Raw genomic sequence first — 19,330 nt, 5'->3', positions numbered from 1 at the left:
TAGGTGAGCTCAAATTTCCGCCTAAACCGGCTGAATGTTCGTCTTCCCCTGCGAAGCGTTTCCGAGGCTATATCGCTCAAGACAAGGAAGCTAAACGTGAATTCGATATGACGAAAGATCACATCCGCTAAGCTAATGAAGAAGCAGAGGTAATATCTCTGCCCTATGCTATTGCAAGCTAAATGAAAGAGATTGTTTCAGTCGATCATTATCAATAATAAGCTCGGGCATATCGATGACAATGTCATGATTACTTGCATTAGATAACAACGTCGCACGCAAGGACATGGATATTAGGGCTTTCAGATGCAAGAAGCTACTCGATTACAATGCCAATCGATTGGTATTCTCTATCGATAAGGAAGAGTCAGACATCTATTACAAAAATGAAGGCCAATATCGCCGGCGGACCATCAATCATCTTCAATCGCTATGCAAAGCGTATTAATGAGACGAAACTTCGTGGTCCTGGTGGTAAAAAAGTGTACGAAGGTTATTGGATACGACGCTAACGCTCTATACCTGTAATTGTCTAGGCAATGAGATGCCTTGCGGACGATTGACTACTATTATTACAGAAACGATCATTGACGATATCAAAGACGATAAGATTTTTTGGTTTTCTTGAATTACGATATAAAACTCCAGACCCCTTAAAAGACTATTTTAGTGAGATGACCCCATTTTTTCAAAAATATTGAGATCGAGCTAGGCTTGGCTGAAGTCATTGGTCAGCATATGTTTGACTACAATCAGACTCGAGGTAAGAACATGGCTAAAGCAGGGCGCAAGCTTATTGGGAGCTACTTTGGCAAGCAAATCCTCACCTATACACCTCTTCTCAAAGTGGTATCTGGAGCATGGATTAGTTATTACTAAGACGACAAGCTTCATCAAGGCTCACAGTCATCGACCTTTCAAGTCATTCATGGAGCAGGTGTCTGCTGCACGGCGAGAAGGTGATGTTGATGATAACAAAGCTATGATTGCTGATATGATGAAGCTTGTCGGTAATGCCGCTTTCGGTCGCTCTGGCATGGATATGAGCAAGCACAAGGAAATTAAATTCTTGAATGATGAGAAGCAAATTAAAGCAGTCTATCGAGCATTTCACACACCTATCAAGAACGGAGTTTTCCAATGGGACTGTTGAGTTAGTTAAGCATAAAACGACGAATCAAGCTTACCAATCCTATCCATATTTCTATTGCCATATATCAGTTAGCTAAGCTACGTATGCTACAATTTACTACGATTGCATTGACTTTTACTTCGATAGATTTGACTTCCAGTATCAGGAGATGGATACCGATAGTGGATATATTGCCTTTAGTAATGATAATCCTTTCCCCAAATCTCATCAAGCCTGAAGCCTTGACCATTTCAACAAACATAAGTATGAATGGTTCCCAAGAGACGATACCAAGGAGAATGCTGCTTTCGATCGAAGAACGCCAGGTCTTTTCAAGGAGGAATTTCGTTGCAATGCTATGGTCGGTCTATCGTCCAAAAAAACTACATCTGCTACCTGAGTGGACAAATCGATGATAAGACTGGTAAGGAGAAGATCGGCTATCAGCTAAGGGTGTGCAAAATCGAAGAATGCTAATGTTCTGTGCTCTGACAACTTTGAAGCCGTTGTCAAGGGACAACAATTCACTTTCGAGGGAAATAACACTGGATTCTGCATTCGCAAAGAGACTAATTCAATCATTACCTACTCTCAGACAAAGACAGCTCTTTCTTACTACTACGACAAGCGACAAGTACTGTCGGATGGTATTTCTACCGTTCCTTCATCTAAGGGGAAACATTTGCCATTTTTTTAATCATATAATATAAAGCTATGGATGATCTACTTGAGGGGTTATACTATGATCCAGCCACTGGTTTCATATCATCGGCAAAATCCTTATTTAGGAAAGCTAAGGAAGAGATTGTCTATCCACGCTTCAAAGATGTTGAGGAGGTGGTATAAGGGCAAGCTCGACATCCAAAGACATGTATCGCAGAAGGATACCACCACGACAACTTTAGAATCACCTCTCGACCCAGATTCATGGCAAATGGATCTTGCGTTTTGGCACAAAATTCCAATATTAGCAGCTATCAATATCAACTCTCGACTGGGTTTCACGAAGATCCTCAAAAACAAAGGAGCAATCGCAGTATTAGGTGGAATAAAGCAATTTGATAAGGAAGAGGGGGTTCATGTATTAACGTCGGATAATGGTGAGGTTCCTCAATCGTAAGCTTCAGGCATTCCTCAAAGAGCGAATGATCACACACTACAATAACGATTCTGGCGATCACGCTAAAATGGGTAAGATTGAACGTTTCAATCGAACGTTGAAGATGCGATTACTTAAAATTAATCAGCCTATCACTGAGAAATTACTTAGCGATGTTGTAAGTGGATATAATAACACTTGGCATAGTTCTATCAAAATGATGACCCAAATCAAGCCAAAGGCTCAACCATAGAAAAAAGATCTTGATCATAATCGTGAGTTAATTGGAAAAGGTAGAAGGAAATCTACCAATCAAATCTACAGTACTCTATCGTCTATCTAAAGGTGTATTTGATAAAGAAAACGCTCGATGGAGCAATACCATCTATGAGATCGTTGGTATCGATGGATATCGTGTTCAGATTCGATCCAAAAAAATGGGCATACCCTCTATATAAGAGTCCCAACGATATCAAACTATTCACTTCAAAACCTACTGACGCACCATTCGAAACGGACAGATCTATGAAGCTGAGCGACTGGCCAGAAGCATAAAAAAATGCCATCTGGCAAGCTCAAGTACTTAGTCAAGTGGAAGGGATATGATGAACCTACCTGGGAGAGTCAAGACAACCTTAGATTGATCAATAAGAATCGAAGTAAATTGGAACAGACTTATTTCACAAGGTAATCGAAGCTAGATCAGGCAAGCATGCTGGCATTGGCCAGGCATCTCAATAATCCTCCCCAGTCTATTTTTCTTAGACTTATGCTTACTAAGCTCCTTACTCTTCAACGACCTTGCTATTATCATATATGTAAGCGGACAGCGGATCGTAGTCAATATACTCAATATCCATACTATACTATATGTATACATAAGTTCAACATGCCTTGCATCGCGATCACCCTTTCCAATAAACCATGCTCGAGAGCCTCTCGCTTGTGGATTCTGTACTCAACACTCGAAAGATTACAAGATCCAAATGTATAAGAAGGAACTCAAGAAAATGCATCAGAGGATGCGTTTCTACGCAGAGAAACTCAATAAAATGAATACGATGCTCAGTGATATCCACCGCCTTGACTACATCAAGTATCGACTGCAGCAGTTAGACTCAACGCATATACCGCTACCTATGCTGCGATCCCGTTTATAAAGTCGAAGTCGAGGACATATTTGGGCTACCAATCGATGAATGTCAAGAAGCATATAAGGCTACTCGAGAAGCGCAACACAATTGTTCATAAGTTCTGTGCAACTTTGGGACACTCCAGACGAAGTACCTGAAACTATCGAATATAAGAAGCGATTTTATAAATAATATCGGTTGCCACATATAGAGCAGAGCTTAGAGATTTCAATTTCAGGTCTGCGACCCTTCGATTTCAATCTACTAGCATTCGACATGTTTCCATCATTTACATCCCTTGCTCAACGCGAGCAAAAGCGTATCGATCTACTCGAGCGGACGAAGCTCCGTGTCAGACAGAAATATGCAGCTCTACAGATGTACGCGGAAGCATCATGGGCATCGGACGCAGGCAAAACCATCTCACTTGACAAGCGGGCCACTCAGGACTCCAAGAATGATCAAGCTGGAGATAATTAGTTTAAAAAAAAAGCCTTCAGTAGCAACTGAAAATCAAGATGATTCACTAAAATCCTCCCAGAAAATACCTGAGTTATCATCGGTTGGAATCAATACTGATCCACTGAAAGTGCCTATTATGGTTGATGCTGAAACTACTGCCAGACCAGACATGGCAGACGCTGAAGCAGTTGCTAAACCATCTATAGCACATATGGGGTCTGCAGCTAAACCAAATGTGATGGATAGATCGGCTGGTGTTAAACCTGATACCGCTGATGCATGGATCGAGACCTCAGAAACCGCGGTCATTCGAGATCATGAAGATCAAGTTGCATCAAGAAATTGGATTAAAGCATTCTACAAAGCTAATCCAAACTGGGCGACCATTGGAATCAACCCAGTTAAGAAGGATGGTAAAGACGATAGAAAACGTGTCATTCGGGAAAATGGATCTCTTCGATCGGTAAAGTGTAAAAAAAATTTAAAGTTATGGCTCGAATCGATTGGGTCGCTACCGAGGCTAAAATACGAGATATTCTCTACGATGGTGAAAGCAATTCGATTGATGAACTTGGTGCCATGCGCGCTGAAGATAAGAGAACGCTCGAAGAGCGTTCGATCGACAACAACGTCGGCCTCCCCAACCGCGATCAGATAGAAGAGAAGGGGCGAAGATGATGTTGAAGATCTCGATAAAAGCGCTAAAGATCCACGGCTTACATTAAAATATTATAATAAATCGACTTCGACAAAACTCGATGATGATGAGGCTAAATACAAGCTGACATGGTTTATCTCATTGAGAATAAAGCTATGTTAGAGGCTAACAACCTACAAAAACGCATAACTCCTATTCTTAGAGATGGTAAGGTGTATTTGGGTGGATATCTATGGATTGACAGCCATTTAGGATTTTCGTGTTTGGTAGATTCTAACAAGCATCACCCCGCTGTGCAAAAAAAATGTAAATTGGTCTGCTACGCTCGAACGATTCTTGACCATTGTCAAGGAGAAAGGACTTAGCTTAGTATCAAATACTGAGATGGCTAACGAGAAATTTGCTAAACCTTATGAATTAGCAGATGATCTCATCGATGAACGACCCGGTGTTAAAACCGGTAAAGATGACTACATGGACAAAGAGCTTGCTATCCCAGAACTTGGCTAAAACCATGCTCACGGATTATTACAGGAAGCTTGCTGATAATCAAGTGAAGATAATAGTAAGATTACGTCCGATTGTTAATTCGGATAAAGGTTCGAAGATCCACCCGACTTACTACCTAGGTGAGCCAACTCAACAAGCCCCTATATTTTAGAAACGCTCAGCACAAGCCTGGCGAAAGGCGACGCAATATCGCATTTGATGAAATATTCGATGGATGGACACATTCCAACCCTTACTAACTGAGCTAGAAGACTGTGGGAAATATGTTGATGATACCGGAAATCGAAATATAGAAAAAAAAACTCAATGATAATCTAAAGTTGCTACGAGAAGCCATCTTCAGCAACGCTGCTGATATCAAAACACCTCTTGGATATGAAGCTTATGGCGATGAGACCCTTCAAGAGCTACACGATGACGCAGAATCTGCTTTTCCAGAATATGGAGAAGCTCAAAGCCGCTTGGAGAAGAATATACACGATTCTAAGAAGTCGGAATCAAAGGCTGATAAAGACAGTAAAAGAGCGTTAAGGGCAGCGGTAAAAGCTACCAAAACAGCATATTCAATTAAATTTCGTGTTTACCAATCTAAGCTTCCAGCAGCAGCGAGAAAATGATCAAATGGGCGATAATGATACGTTAATGTCAGCTTCAGCACTTGCTAAGGTTGAACGGGCAAATGGGCTGAAAGGTCGCGGACTACAAGGTGCAGGTGTCGTGCCATTGGAAGGTGTTGAGCGTAAGGTAGGACTTACAACCTGAATGACATTCAAGGCAAAGCGACTCCATCAGCATATGTTTATCACCAAGCTTGGTTCTAAATTTATCAGATTGCCAGATCTTACGACAAGAGGACGCTGACCATCGTTCAGCCAAATCGCAGAAAGGTTGGTCCGATGCGTGAGATCAGTGATTCTCTACAGACCATGATAAAGGATCTGGTATTTAGAAACGATATCAGTCAGGAGAAGTATGATCATCTATCTATTGATGATAAGAAGCTATTCAAAGAGATACTTGAGATGACCCATCTTCAATACAACTTTGATCAGCATCTTGAGGACCCGCTCGAGTCGCTTCGGATGGAATACGATAAGCTCAAGGAAGAACTGATGCTTGGCAATACAAATCCATCGATTCTAAAGCAACTCAAGGTAGTATGTGTGGATATGTACAGCAATCGATTGATTTCTGATTCTGAATTCAAATCGATTATCACGCGACTACTATAAGAGCAGATCTTAGACGAAGTCAAGGTCTGCGACCCTAACAAGGTTATAGCTATGTTAGTACTCGACCCACGAAATATTTCCAAGAGCGGAGGGCTCTATAATCTAAATGCTGATCAAAATCTTGCTGAGCTTAAATCCATCATGAAGGATCTCCTCGTTAAGGAGGTTCCATCGCGTAATCGTCTGACAGTGTGGGCGACTGATTCTAAGCCATACTCGAAAAAGACTGTCTCAACACAAACGGATGCCTCTGGCGAACAGTGGGAGAAGCACAGTGATACTAGCGGATCAGGCGTATGGGCTTATAAAAAAAAAGAAGCGATCGGTCAAGACCTTTGCACTATGAAGTCGTTGAAGCAACTTTTTTTTTGGCGCGGGCTAACGCCCCGCCCGGAGAGACTTCACGATGGTGGGGGAGAAGATCGAAGATCCCTCAGGGGAGAGAGCCCTGAAAGGGCTCGATCAACCAACTTCGTTGGTCTCTCCCTTAAGGCTCTTAGTCAGCTCTATTAACTCATCAAGACGTGCATACACATCGTCTCGATCCGCTTTGAGAATCTCCAACTCAGTCTGCTGTCTCAAAACCAGCTTATGAAGGAGACAGGAGACCTTGCCATAGTCAACAGTCATCTGAAGACCTTCCAGATCAACTGTTTCATCCTCGACGTGTAAATCTGGATTTGAAACGTAGTTGATACAATGGTAGAGGCCTGCCTTCAGCATTTCCTGAGCACAGTATCCGATGTGCATAGGAGTGTCCTCCGAGTCGTTTTTGTATTTAAACATACAAGGCTCAATTTTCAGTAGACCATCGCACACAGAGTCCTCCACCGGTTCAAAACAATGCTTTAGACGTCGATCACTATATGTATAATAAGCAGTAGAGCTAAGCATTGAACCAGCACAAGCGATAGCTATTGGAACAGAGCTTATAGGACCAACTGTCGAGACAAGATCTCCAGATTGCTTGAAGTACGCTACACCAGTTGCTCCAGCGTCTATAGTGGTTGAAACGGTTATTCCCACGTACAATCCATATAGAGGCGAAGTACTACCAATACCTACCCTACCAGTAGTTGCTTGAATAGTAATATTAGTTTGATCATTGGTTCCTAATCTAAAATCATTGTTTGTAAAGGTTCCTATATACAAAGAATTGGTTGAAGTACTCTTGCTACCGTTATTAATTTCGATAACTCCTCGTACTGGTGTTGCGTTGCTGCCATACCAGTCTTGAACAATTGTGAAATTACCATCTAGCCATTGCAATCCATCGGACACAGTCGTAGCAAATGCGGATTGAGTCGCCGTTTGAGTAGGGTTGATTATTACGCCTGATACAGCTTGGAAACAGATTTCCCAGCAATCGCCCCCACACCTAAACCTCCTCCAATTATTAGAGTACCTGTAGCTTGACTCGTAGCAGCAATAGCTCCACTCATATAAGTACTGCCCGAATTGATCCAGAGAGCATGTTTGTTGGTTAGACTGACATTGGTTCCGGCCGATGGAGCATCGGCTATATACGCTAGCTGCTCTAGTAACAGTAACGCCAGTATTACTTGCAGCGATGGTGCAAGCAGCAAAACTATTCATTACAGCAGATGCAGCTGTGCCAGAAGCAGCAGTGCTTGAATTGGTATAGGTTTGCCCTAGCGTGGCTAATTGAGGACCTTGGATAGTCCAAGAAGCTAGAGTTGTCGAAAGCCCGACGAAGAGGTTCCTAGCCCCAATACCACCGCTAGCTACTAAACAACCAAAATTAGGACTTGTCGAAAAAGTTGTATTCGATAAGGTTACAATGCCAGATGCTGCAATAGTGGTTGCTCCGGCAATGGATCCCGATAAATTGAATGATCCGCTTATTCCAAGACCACCAGAAATAACTAGAGCTCCAGTAGTGGTGCTACTCGAAGCTGTTGTATCTCCAAGTAGTACTTTCCCAGCATTAATCCATAAGCTGTATGCATTAGTAATCGTCATACTAGTACCAGGAGCGGGGCTATTATCGATATATACAGTGGCAGCATTTGTAACGGTTGTTGATGAAAAACCACCAATAGTAGGCTGTGCATAGCTCGTAACTACAGAGCTCGGGAAGGTGCCTGACGAATTGATGTTATAGGTCGTTGATATTGAATTGTGCTGGATACCATTGATTCCCCAGGACGGATAATATGCTGCAGCTGTGCCTCCAATCGTGATATTTTTAGAAATTCCAAGTGAGGTAAGAGTACCAAGAGCCGTAATATTAGGCTGACTAGTAGTTGTTAAGGTTCCGCTAATGTTACCAGAGCAACTTATTCCAGTTAGAGTGCCAAATGACGTAATATTAGGCTGAGATGATGTACTCAGAGTACCACTGATATTGCCACTCACGGTAAGACCCGTTAAAGTACCAAGCGATGTAATATTAGGCTGAGATGATGTACTCAGAGTACCACTGATATTTCCACTCACCGTAAGACCAGTTAGCGCACCAACGGACGTGATATTAGGTTGAGCCGATGTATTTAAAGTACCATTAATGTTTCCACTCACCGTAAGACCGGTTAGCGTACCAACGGAAGTGATATTAGGCTGAGACGATGTACTCAGAGTACCACTAATGTTTCCACTCACCGTAAGACCCGTTAGAGTACCAACGGAAGTGATATTAGGCTGAGATGATGTACTCAGAGTACCACTAATGTTTCCACTCACCGCAAGACCGGTTAGCGTACCTAACGACGTGATATTAGGCTGGACTGTGGTTTGGATGGTTCCCGTAAGGTTTGCAGATGATAGCGAATTGATACCAGTGATATTGCCCGATGCATCAAGTACCAGTGATTTCGATAAAGCTGCAGTGCCAGGTGTAATACCGATTACGTAGCTTGGCGCCGATGATACTGCTGCACCGTTAACAGTTAGACTTGAGCAACTTAGTGCTCCTAATCCGCTGAGTGATCCATCTGGGGCAACGACAAGAGCTACTCCAGGAGTTGCTGTTCCAGCTGTTATGCCCGTAATGTAGCTCAGTCCGTAATCATTAATACCGAGATATAGCGTCTGAGCGTATGCATAAGTCAAGTATCCCGTCTGATCAAGCGAGAGATAGAATGCTGGGTTATAGCAATTAGAAATGAATAATGGTGGTGGATAACTAAATCCTGTCATTTTTAGCCTCTCTTATATACGTCGAACGATTTTCTTAATCATGAGCTCTATTAGACTGAAGTCAAGTGGCGCGAGCCACGAGACAAAGTCTCTAATCCCGCTTATTCCTGACTATGGAGGTTCTCTACCTAAGAAATACAAGGCTGAGTCGGTAGGTGATATCAAAGAGCTTGGTATCAAAAAGCTATTCAGAATGGTTATCCTTGGCCCATTGTTCTCAGGCAAGAACAACCTGGTTTTTCATATTCTAAAGCATTCACCTCATGTTTTCAGCCATCTTCACATCATCGCGAGGAATCCTCATCAAGAGCTGTACGACTATCTCAAGGACAAATTGGAAGGATTCATCACGTTTCATGAGACTCCTCCGCAAGTCGATGCCATCAGACACACGCCAGGCAGCAAACCCGAACTTGTCATCATCGATGATTATTCAAACGATAAGAGTCTACAGAAGAACGTTTTCAGTCATTATTTCACGAGAGGTCGCCATCATAAGTTGAGTACGATATTTCTGAGCCACAGCTGGTTTGGTACTGATAAGATGATTCGTTTGAATACTGAGTATGTAGCGATACTGAGAGCTAACTCTCGTCGCGATCTAAAGCTGCTAATAACCGATTTCAACATCCCTGGTCTCACGGAGGAAGGCATAATGCACTACTACAATCGTGCTATCGGGCGTGGTAAGGGTCAGATGTTGTTCATTGACTCTGTAAAGGGTCAAATCAGGTACAACTTTGATCAATTGATTAAAATTGGCGAAAACTATTAGTCGGATTATATAACAAATATGAGTAGTTTCGTCAAGATTGATAATACTAACTTAGTCCAAAACGGCTTGAATAAAAAAAATGGAATGATTAAACACTTCGTTGTTCCATCAGTCTTTGATGCTTTGTAGTTTGGATATGACGTGCTCGTTTGCCTCTAGCTATATTGGTTCCACATTCACAAACAATTCTCTCAGATTGATGAGCTAACTGACGATCTTTGTTAGCTTCATAGTAATTGTGGATATACTTTTTCAGGTGTTCCTTATGATCTTCTCGATACTTTCGCTGATATTGTTTAGCATCCTCAGCTGTTCGATGGGTTCTGTACTTATTCACACAACTGTGGTTATCGATAGCTTTCTGTTCAAACTCCAATAGCTGCTTTCGATCATCGATTTCGTGCTCTGAAATTAAGCTGATTTTGAATGATTCAATTCCATGCTTCTTAAAGTCGTGATAAATCATGGCATGACACTGATCTTTGCCATCAATCCAACGCTTATATGAAACCATATGCACTGACCACCTTTCACTCAATGATTTCGTTGTTGAACCGATATAGATAATGCTATTATCGGAATTGGCGATTTTATAGATGTGTCCAGTTGTTTTAACCATTGTTAAACCCAAAATATGATATATTATATATCAATGATTTTATCTATCAGAATTAAAATCAGTTGGTACATATAGCAATCATGAGCAATTTCGTCAAAATCGATAATACCTGCTTGGTTCAGAATAATTTGAACAATACTTGGAAGTACTCCTTCCCCGGTAGTAGCTGTAATTTCGATAATATTGAGGCTTCGATTCAATCGATTTCACTGTACAACTCCGAGTTCAACATCGATTCAGGGCAATTCGCTAACACCAGTTTCGTGATTGAAGTGCCTACTGCTGCTACCACTTCTACTATTAGTGTCAATCTCCAAGACGGATACTACTTGTACTCCGATATCAACCGAAACATACAAACGGCGCTGGTCGCAGCTGGAGCGTATCTGATTGATAGTAATGGAAACAATGTTTTCTACATTCAGATCGAAGAGAATTCAACCTATTATGCGTGCCAGCTTGATTGCTCAGCTACGCCCACATCGCTTCCAACTGGATACACGCGACCAGCAACGGGTCTGTATTCGACAACGGGAACTGGTCTCCCAACGACGACACGAGTTCCGCGTTTGATCATCAATAATGCCAATTTTGGTTCGATTCTTGGCTTTACAACAGGAACATATCCAAGTGCATCTCAGACGACTTCTACGAGTCTTCTGAGCAATACCATTCCAGCTATCAGCCCTTCTACGAGCTACATAGTTCGGTGTGATCTTATCAGGAATGACTTCGTGATTTCGGGAGATACGATGGCCTGTTTTGATAAAGGAAATGCTGGTATAGGTCAGCAGATTCAGTACTTCCCATCGCATGAAACTTGGTGCCAGACGCATGACGGCCCTCGGGCGAGTATTACCCTCTCGATATGGAACCAGAACAATCAACCAGTGAAATTTCGTGATAACAGCGTTAATATCATGCTTCTACTGCGTAAGAAACGAAGCTAAAAAAATAAGTTTTTTTCTTCTTAGTACGATCACATAGTGAAAGATCCCCCGGTCTTGTTTTTACGCATAGAACGAAGCTTAGTCATATGAGCCTTAGCTTCAGGGGAACCCTTCGAAAACTTGGCTTTTCGCTTAGGTGCTAGACCTACTCCAAAGCGATGCTTGATACCCTTGCGGACACTGCTGATGAGCTCGTGATGTTCAGGCTTGGTTGCCTTAGAGTGTAGGAAACGCTCGCCCTCATCGATGACGTCAGTGATGATCCCCTTTGTCTTAGCATATCGGAGGGCATTGCCCGCATGTCGCTTGACATCTGCGAAACTAACGCGACCTCCTTCCTCATCACTATCATAATTGTCTACACCGATTCCGGTAAGAGACTTTAGACCTACTCTAACAGGCACAGAAGCTTCAGGAGCACCAACTGCGGTAGCAAGAGCTGGAATGGCAGCATCAGCAGCCTTACTTAGTAGTCCTGAGTCTTTGGCGAATTTGAAACCAGACTTGATTCCCGACCAAATCTTACTCCAGACGCTAGACCCAAGCGCTTTTTTATACCCCTTCTTGATTTCGTGCTTAGTGATGTGCAGCCGAACACCACGTCCAGCCTTCTTAGCTTTTAGAGCCTTCTCATGCGATTCGGGATGTAGATGTAGCTTAGCCCCACTTCCCGCAAGCTCAGCGGATGTGAGCGATAGCTTGCCGGCCTTGACAGCCTTTCGCAATTTATGGGCGGGAACCCCGCTCGAAATTATAAGTTCACGGTACATGATCGTAGTATATTCTCTGAATTAAAGCACAATAATATTTAAATTAATCATGGATTTGAATAGATCCATCCGTTTATGTTGCTTCGCGTATAACCATAGCAAACACCATATGCCGCAATAAGAACCATGTGCTGACTGAGTCTGGATTTCGTTGTATTTGCTGATGCCATAGATTGGTGGTGGCCCTTCTCCCATGCTGTCATAGTACGTTCCATCGACGACGCAGGTCCAATGTCCTATTGATTGATTAGGCTTACGTAGAAGGATAAGAAACGATCCTTTTCGCGGTAGAGCCCTCGTGATCTCATTCGATTCGTAAATATGATCAAGATGGATATCAAGTTTCTTGGATAAAGAGATTAAATCGTGATCTGATGATACCGGCTTGATAAGGTCCATTTGGATTAATTTATTTTTCTCCGATCCTATATCGATGTGTATATAAGTGCTCTCACAACTATGTCGGATACTCAACTCGCCGATCAATTTCTGTATCAGTCGTCGCTGAAGAGCGACCCGGCCGTCAAGGTCAGCGCCCGCAAGCGTGTCCCATACGTAATCGATCTCAATCAGGGATCGTATGCTAATGGCGTAATCACGATCGATGCTACTGCTCAGCTGAATGGGGCGGAGGGTTTCGCATGCCTTCGCGATGCGTACGTTGTAATCCCGTACAAAGTTAGCATGAAGAACACCCACGCAAGTACTACACTTGCATCTGTAGCCAACCGTCTATCTGTTGGTCTTAAATGTGGTGTTTGGAATGTTATCGATGGTATGTCTCTCGAGCTCAATGGTAAGTCTGTCATTAGCATGAGTGAGTACAAATTATTTGCTAACAACCTACGAGCTCAGGCGGAGACTTCGCTCGACTATGTAAATAAGCATGGTGCAGAAGATTTCCTTTTCCCTGATAGCTCGGGCTCGTTGTTATTCACATCTGGTGCCAGTAGTCTCTATGGTGATGGCTACAGCGCTACTGCTGTGGATATTACTCCAGCTCTTGGGACGTCTTCTACCGGCGCTGCTTCGTACCCTGTAAATGATGGATTCGTCAAGCGTCTTCTAAGCAACCCTCCAGTAGCTGGTGGTCAGAACACGAACGGATGGGCTACTATTGCATCGGGTGCTGCTAATACGATCGCTAACCAGTTTGGACGTGGTGCTTTTGTACCTGGTTCAACTGCTGCAGGTGCTGTTGCAGGAACGTGGAACTATATGCTTAAGATCAAACTCGTCGATCTTCACCCGATTTTCAAGGAGTTGGACCTCATGGCTAACCCCCAGATCAAGCTTCGTTTCCGAGTGAATCAGGGTACGTCCGTCATCACACTTGGTGCGACTAAGTCAATGACTCTATCATCAACTACACTTGTTTCGGGTCAGAGCTGTCCTATTATGGTAGCATCTGCTGCTGGCTCTGCTCCGAACTCAGGTGTGTTTAATGCTACGACCGCAGGCCAAATCTCGGTTGCGTGGGGTGCGATTACAAACTCCCTGGAGCCTACTATTGATTCTACATACTTCCCATTCACGACTACCCGTCTCTATGTTCCGTTCCTTGATCTTGAGAACCCCCAAGCTATCATCAGTAAGCCTAACAAGACTATCAGATATATGGACTACTACGCGCAGTGGTTTTACCAGCGAGCTGGCACTGGTGTATCTTCTACTCAGCTAAATACTGCGTTTGACCTACAGCTGTCGGCAAGCCTGAAAAACGCTAAGGTAGTTGCTCTACTTCCATTCGCGGAGACCTCTTCAGGCAACTTCAATGCCTCTACCATTCAGCAATTCCAAAGTTGCTTCGATAGCGCTCCTTGGACCGTCCAGCCTGGTTCGTCGATTCGTAATTTCAATGTACGTATTGGTAGTCAGCAAGTGTTCGATATCTCGTATGACTACGATTTCCAAGACTTCATCAATGAGTTTTCTAAGCTCGGTTCGATCAATGGAGATCAGACGAAGGAGTTATCGAACGGCCTTATTGACTACCAAACCTGGCAGCAGACTAACCGTGTCCTCGTAGCCGATGTGTCACGTTTGACCGAGAAGGATGTTCCTCAGAGTATCCAGGTAATGGGGACGAACGCCTCGACACAAGGCTGCAACATGTTGGTTCTTGTTGGATTCGAGAACGATATGACGTTTAATAGACTCACAGGTGAGATTTTAGAATATTCTACTAACTAAGTTCTCGTTTGTAGGATCGAACGATTATATAATCGCCTTTCTTTAACATAATTCTATCATCATTAGTCTTGACTAATAGGAGCGTCTTACCTGACCCACGAGCGATTTGCTTAACTTTTATATCGATACTAACCTGGGACACGAGTAAGTGTAAGACTCCTCTATCTGTGAAGTTATTCATAGTTATGCTAATGATTGATTTGCTTTTTCTAAGATCATGAATGCCCATAATTAAATATTATTTTTTCAAATATTTCCTGATGCCTATCTATATAGATAGACTGGATAATAATCATGAGTTCATTAACGTTTGGTAAGCATAAAGGAAAGGTTATTGAAGATGTATATGCTTCTGATCCAGGCTACTGTCGTTGGCTGCTGAATCAAAAGATTCTAATTGATTCGAACCCTGCGATTGCTGAGTTTATTAAGAGCAAATTCACTAATGATGACGGCTCGTTCCTAATGACGTGGGGAAAGCACAAAGGGAAGACTATCCAACAGATCTATTCATTCGATTGTGGATACATCGATTGGCTAAAGAAGAATGACTTTGTTAATGAGAAGATGCCCAATTTGTTAGCTGCTCTAAATGAGCTCTAATCTAGTGGTATTTTTTTTGAAAAAAATAGAGCCTTGTTAGCTTGATAAAAAAATATTTACAATTTATGTGTGCTTCAATAGCCACGCTCTATCCATTGCTGATAGGTGTCTTCTTTCCCTAAAGGGGTCAATACCATGCTTCGGGATATGATATTCAGTTGTAAATGATTTATAATCCGGATGATGGCTCTCAATATGACAAAATGGCTTATTAGGTGCCTTTTTACATTTCCTGCCTGAACTTGGAATAATATATTCACACATAATTATGGTTGGATCGTTGGATCGTATATATGATTATTTATATCTTTATATTTTATCTACCAGGATGGATCGTTCTTTATATTTGAAAAACTGGCAGTCATTTGTGCATTAGCTGAAACAATATTTAGAAGAATTGTAGCGTCTGAAAAATAAGAGAATGCTCCTTTGCATCAGAAGGTATCGAGAGGTCTTGCCCATTTTTTTACTACTTTTGGTATTCGACGGTTATATTACCTGTAGGTGGTAATATATTCGTTGAAAAAAAATGGGCGGTCATTTGTGGTCCGGAATTACTACTAAGATGACTAGGTTCGGCCTGTCATCTTGTTTCTTGCAGTGAGAGCTGGTCTCACTGGGGGCTGCAGTCCTCAGTGTCGCGTGCCCGATGTCGGCACGCGCGACTGCATTACCAGTAGGGCGCCCCGCGCCTACTGGATGTTCGCGTTTTTTGTTGGTCCGCGGCGACGCCTAGCATCGCCACGACGGCCACCTCCAGGGGGCATGGGAGCTGTGCACTCCCGTGCAAAGTGACCGATCCTTCCGCAACGGAAGCATCGCACGTTACCTCCCTGCTGCTGGTAACCAGCAGTTGTTACATTCGAGAGGTCCATTGGTTCTGGACCTCCCGTCCTCGCTACCGGGCGCGGTTGCGGCCTCGGTACGTTCGCATGTAGTTTAGCCTGCCGCAGGCTAAACTCTTCTTGCATGGCAAGAGTAATCGCAGCTTCGAGAGTACTCGGGTACTCTCGGAAGAGATAGGTCTTCACAGGCCCATCTCTAAGCCCCTTCATGAACGTGACGACCTTGGTCGCCTCGTCAATCGGGTTAGTCACGATGTTTGATACCAAATATCGTGCGCGCTGCGCGTAAGCATGGACGTCATGCTTACCCTGTTGAAGGTCGAGGAACTCCGCCCTCGACCGGAACTCGTTTTGCGGGGGCTCAAATGCTTGTTTGAGCTCCTCTTTGAACACTTCGTACGTGCTGAAGCACGTAGGATCGGAGAGTCGGCGTCCATACACCCAACTCCTTGCGCGTCCGCCAAGGCAGGACATGGCGAACGCGACCTTCGACAGCGGGTCGACGATGGGTCGAGCCGCTATGGCTGTGTCGAGTTCGACAAGCCATCGGAGGAGAGGTTCGCCCTCTCTTCCCACGTAATTGCTTACGCTCAACTTTAATGGTTGAGCACGCGGTGTCGTCCCTGACGACGCCGTCACTGAGGAAGCAGCGTCACGCTGCTCCTTCATGATGAATCCCAGAGCAACACCATGTTGCTCCGTCGGCGATAGCGTACGCAGCATTGTAGCTATCGCCGCTTCTCCAATGACTGTTGACAGTCGTTGGAGGGCCTCCCACTCTGGGTCAGAAAGGTGGGGGCAGTCAGCGCGTGGAACATGCGTTGCAGGCGTGTTGGAGCTCTCCATGGGCACCTCCGTGCTCATGTGGTTCTCGGCTCCGCGTTCGTACACCGCGTACGAACGTCAAGCAGTCGGTCGTTGGACGGACTACAAAGTGCTACCAGGTGTAGTAGGTCTAACTTGACTCACTACTTTAGCTTACACGTTGCGCAACGTGTATGAGGAAGCGTAAGTACTTAGTAATTACTTAGGTTAATTATATTTGAATACACAAATATAAGTTAAGTAACAAAAGGATTCCAAGTGACTTAGATTAGGTAAAATGAGAACTGTATTGTTTGTAAATTGATCTTCCTCTAAAATCTGCTAAAAACTGTTTATCATCTATGAAAGGGTTGACAGCGGCTGGCTGTCAGAGCCCCGCTAATATGCATGTCTCTGATTGGTAGAAAGATGCTGCTTTCTACCAATAGGATCTTTGGGTATGTGTGGACCACTCACTGTGGTGGTCCACTTCAATGTATCCATCGGTGTGTCTTACACCAATGTGAGGAAGTATCCAAAACGCTTAACAGATAACCTATCTGTTAAATTCACAAGTGGCTTGCAGCCACTTGTACGTGTAACCCCGTTACACCATCGCTTGTGTACCCACTTCATATGTGAGACCACGAAGCCGCACTTCAGGCCCTGCAGGCACGCCGTAGGCTTTTAGTCACGTCCTAGGCTCGGGGCGTCAGCTGTCTTTCACCAGTTGCCACTTATCCTCACGAACATCGTGCATCCAGACACCAACTTGCGCCGACAATCACCGTGTCTCAGTTTTGGCGCGAGTAGAGGGACTGCCGGGCTGAAAACCTGAGCTGGGGGCAAAAATACTATGTTGATTCCATACCCCGGCTGTCCAACCGATTTGACATGTCTCAATTCTGGCTCGAATTCTGGGACTCTGAGGCCGGGAATCTGAGCTGGGGGCAAAATTACGATGTTGATTCCATATCCCGGCTGTCCAACCAATTTGACGAGTCTCAGTTTTGGTTCGAATGCTGGGACTCTGAGTCTGGGAATCTGAGCTGGGGGGGAAATTACGATGTTGACTCCATATCTCAGTTGTGGCACCCCAAAGCCGAGATGAAATCAGACGCCGCACGCCACGCCCTCTTCCCAGACCCCAGACTGCACATCTCAGGGTCTGGTCTACAGGCAAACCTCAGATCGAACTCCAAATCACAAAGTCTCAGACTTTTGCCATCACTCTCAGGTCTCAGAACTCCGGGCATTCCAAACTGTGAGGTCACCAATCTGAGACCTGGGGTCTGAGACTTAAGCAACCATGGGGCTTCGAATCACAGACCCAGAAGGCCAGGACTCAGTTCTCCACCCAGAGCCCGATCCAAGGCCTGGAACCTCAGATCTGTGGCCTCTAGAGCGATTCTCAGACCTCAGTGTCGTGTAGGAACACGCGCTAAATTATATATGGCACACTTTCCCCACCAACAACACCCACCGAGTCACCGAAGACTCAATGGGCTTGTTAGGGTTAGAACCTGAAGGCCCAGGAACTTTCCCTTGCACCGGGTTGATGTTTCCCCTGTGTACCGAGCTTCCGCTAGTCGACCGACGGAAGACTCAGCGTCACTAGCCACGAGCAAAGGCTAGCACGCTCTCACACACAAAATATACCTCGCAGGCCCTCAGAAGGAAGGGTCCCGGCCTTTTACGGCGTGGTACGAGGGTGCCGGAGCTATACTCCGGCGGGAAGAAATAAATGGAGTGCGCTCTCGCTCCTCCAGTTCCTGGCGACGACTCGTCGCTACCAATACACCGGCCACTAACTCTTGGCCCTGCCAGTAAATGAACACACGCTACACTAGTAGATGTGCCCACCGACAGTCATAATCCTACCTACCAGGTTTACCTTGAGCTGCAGGTCGTTCACTGCAGGCACCGGTGTCGCCCTTGCGTGGTTGGGAGGAAAAGCTGTTCTGTTATTGTTGCCCGAAGGCTTATCTTGTCTTCTCTTAAGTTTCCTATCGATCAATACAAATATCAAGTATAAACGCGTCCGTTTTGGACCGCCAGTTGTAACTCACGACTCTTCGGCGCTTTCTCTGCGACGTGGCGGCGTTACCGACGACTCAAACGGCCGCTGAAACGCCGCCGACGACTCGGGACAGGCGCCGATGACTCATAAGTTCGGATCTTGCCAGTAGGTTCGCCCCGCACTTAGCGAGCTGCAACTGCCCGCTCTTGACTTGGGACCGTCGACGAGTCATCGTCACCGGCCTATTTAGGCCAATCAGCGATCAGGGAGTTTAGTCCAATGACTGGCGATGGGTTGTGACTTGTCAGTTAACGCCGGCGCCTCGAGTCTTCTTCGTCCCTCGTCCCGCCTTTGGGTTTTGGCTTC

At 44.5% G+C, this 19,330-nt stretch overlaps 1 protein-coding gene across 1 annotated transcript; it reads left to right on the top strand.

Moving 5' to 3' along the window:
- Positions 1-12,958: 12,958 nt before the first annotated feature.
- Positions 12,959-14,692, top strand: IUM83_05595 (uncharacterized protein; the record flags this gene model as incomplete). Its single annotated transcript, XM_067929742.1, has 2 exons — positions 12,959-13,552; positions 13,652-14,692. The coding sequence occupies 2 exons, from the start codon at positions 12,959-12,961 to the stop codon at positions 14,690-14,692; spliced, it is 1,635 nt and encodes a 544-aa protein (XP_067798250.1).
- Between the last annotated feature and the right edge of the window lie 4,638 nt (positions 14,693-19,330).

The sequence above is a fragment of the Phytophthora cinnamomi genome, assembly GCF_018691715.1.
Source record: "Phytophthora cinnamomi strain GKB4 chromosome Unknown Contig10, whole genome shotgun sequence".
Lineage (NCBI taxonomy): Eukaryota > Oomycota > Peronosporomycetes > Peronosporales > Peronosporaceae > Phytophthora > Phytophthora cinnamomi.
This window is presented reverse-complemented; position numbering and strand designations above follow the sequence as displayed.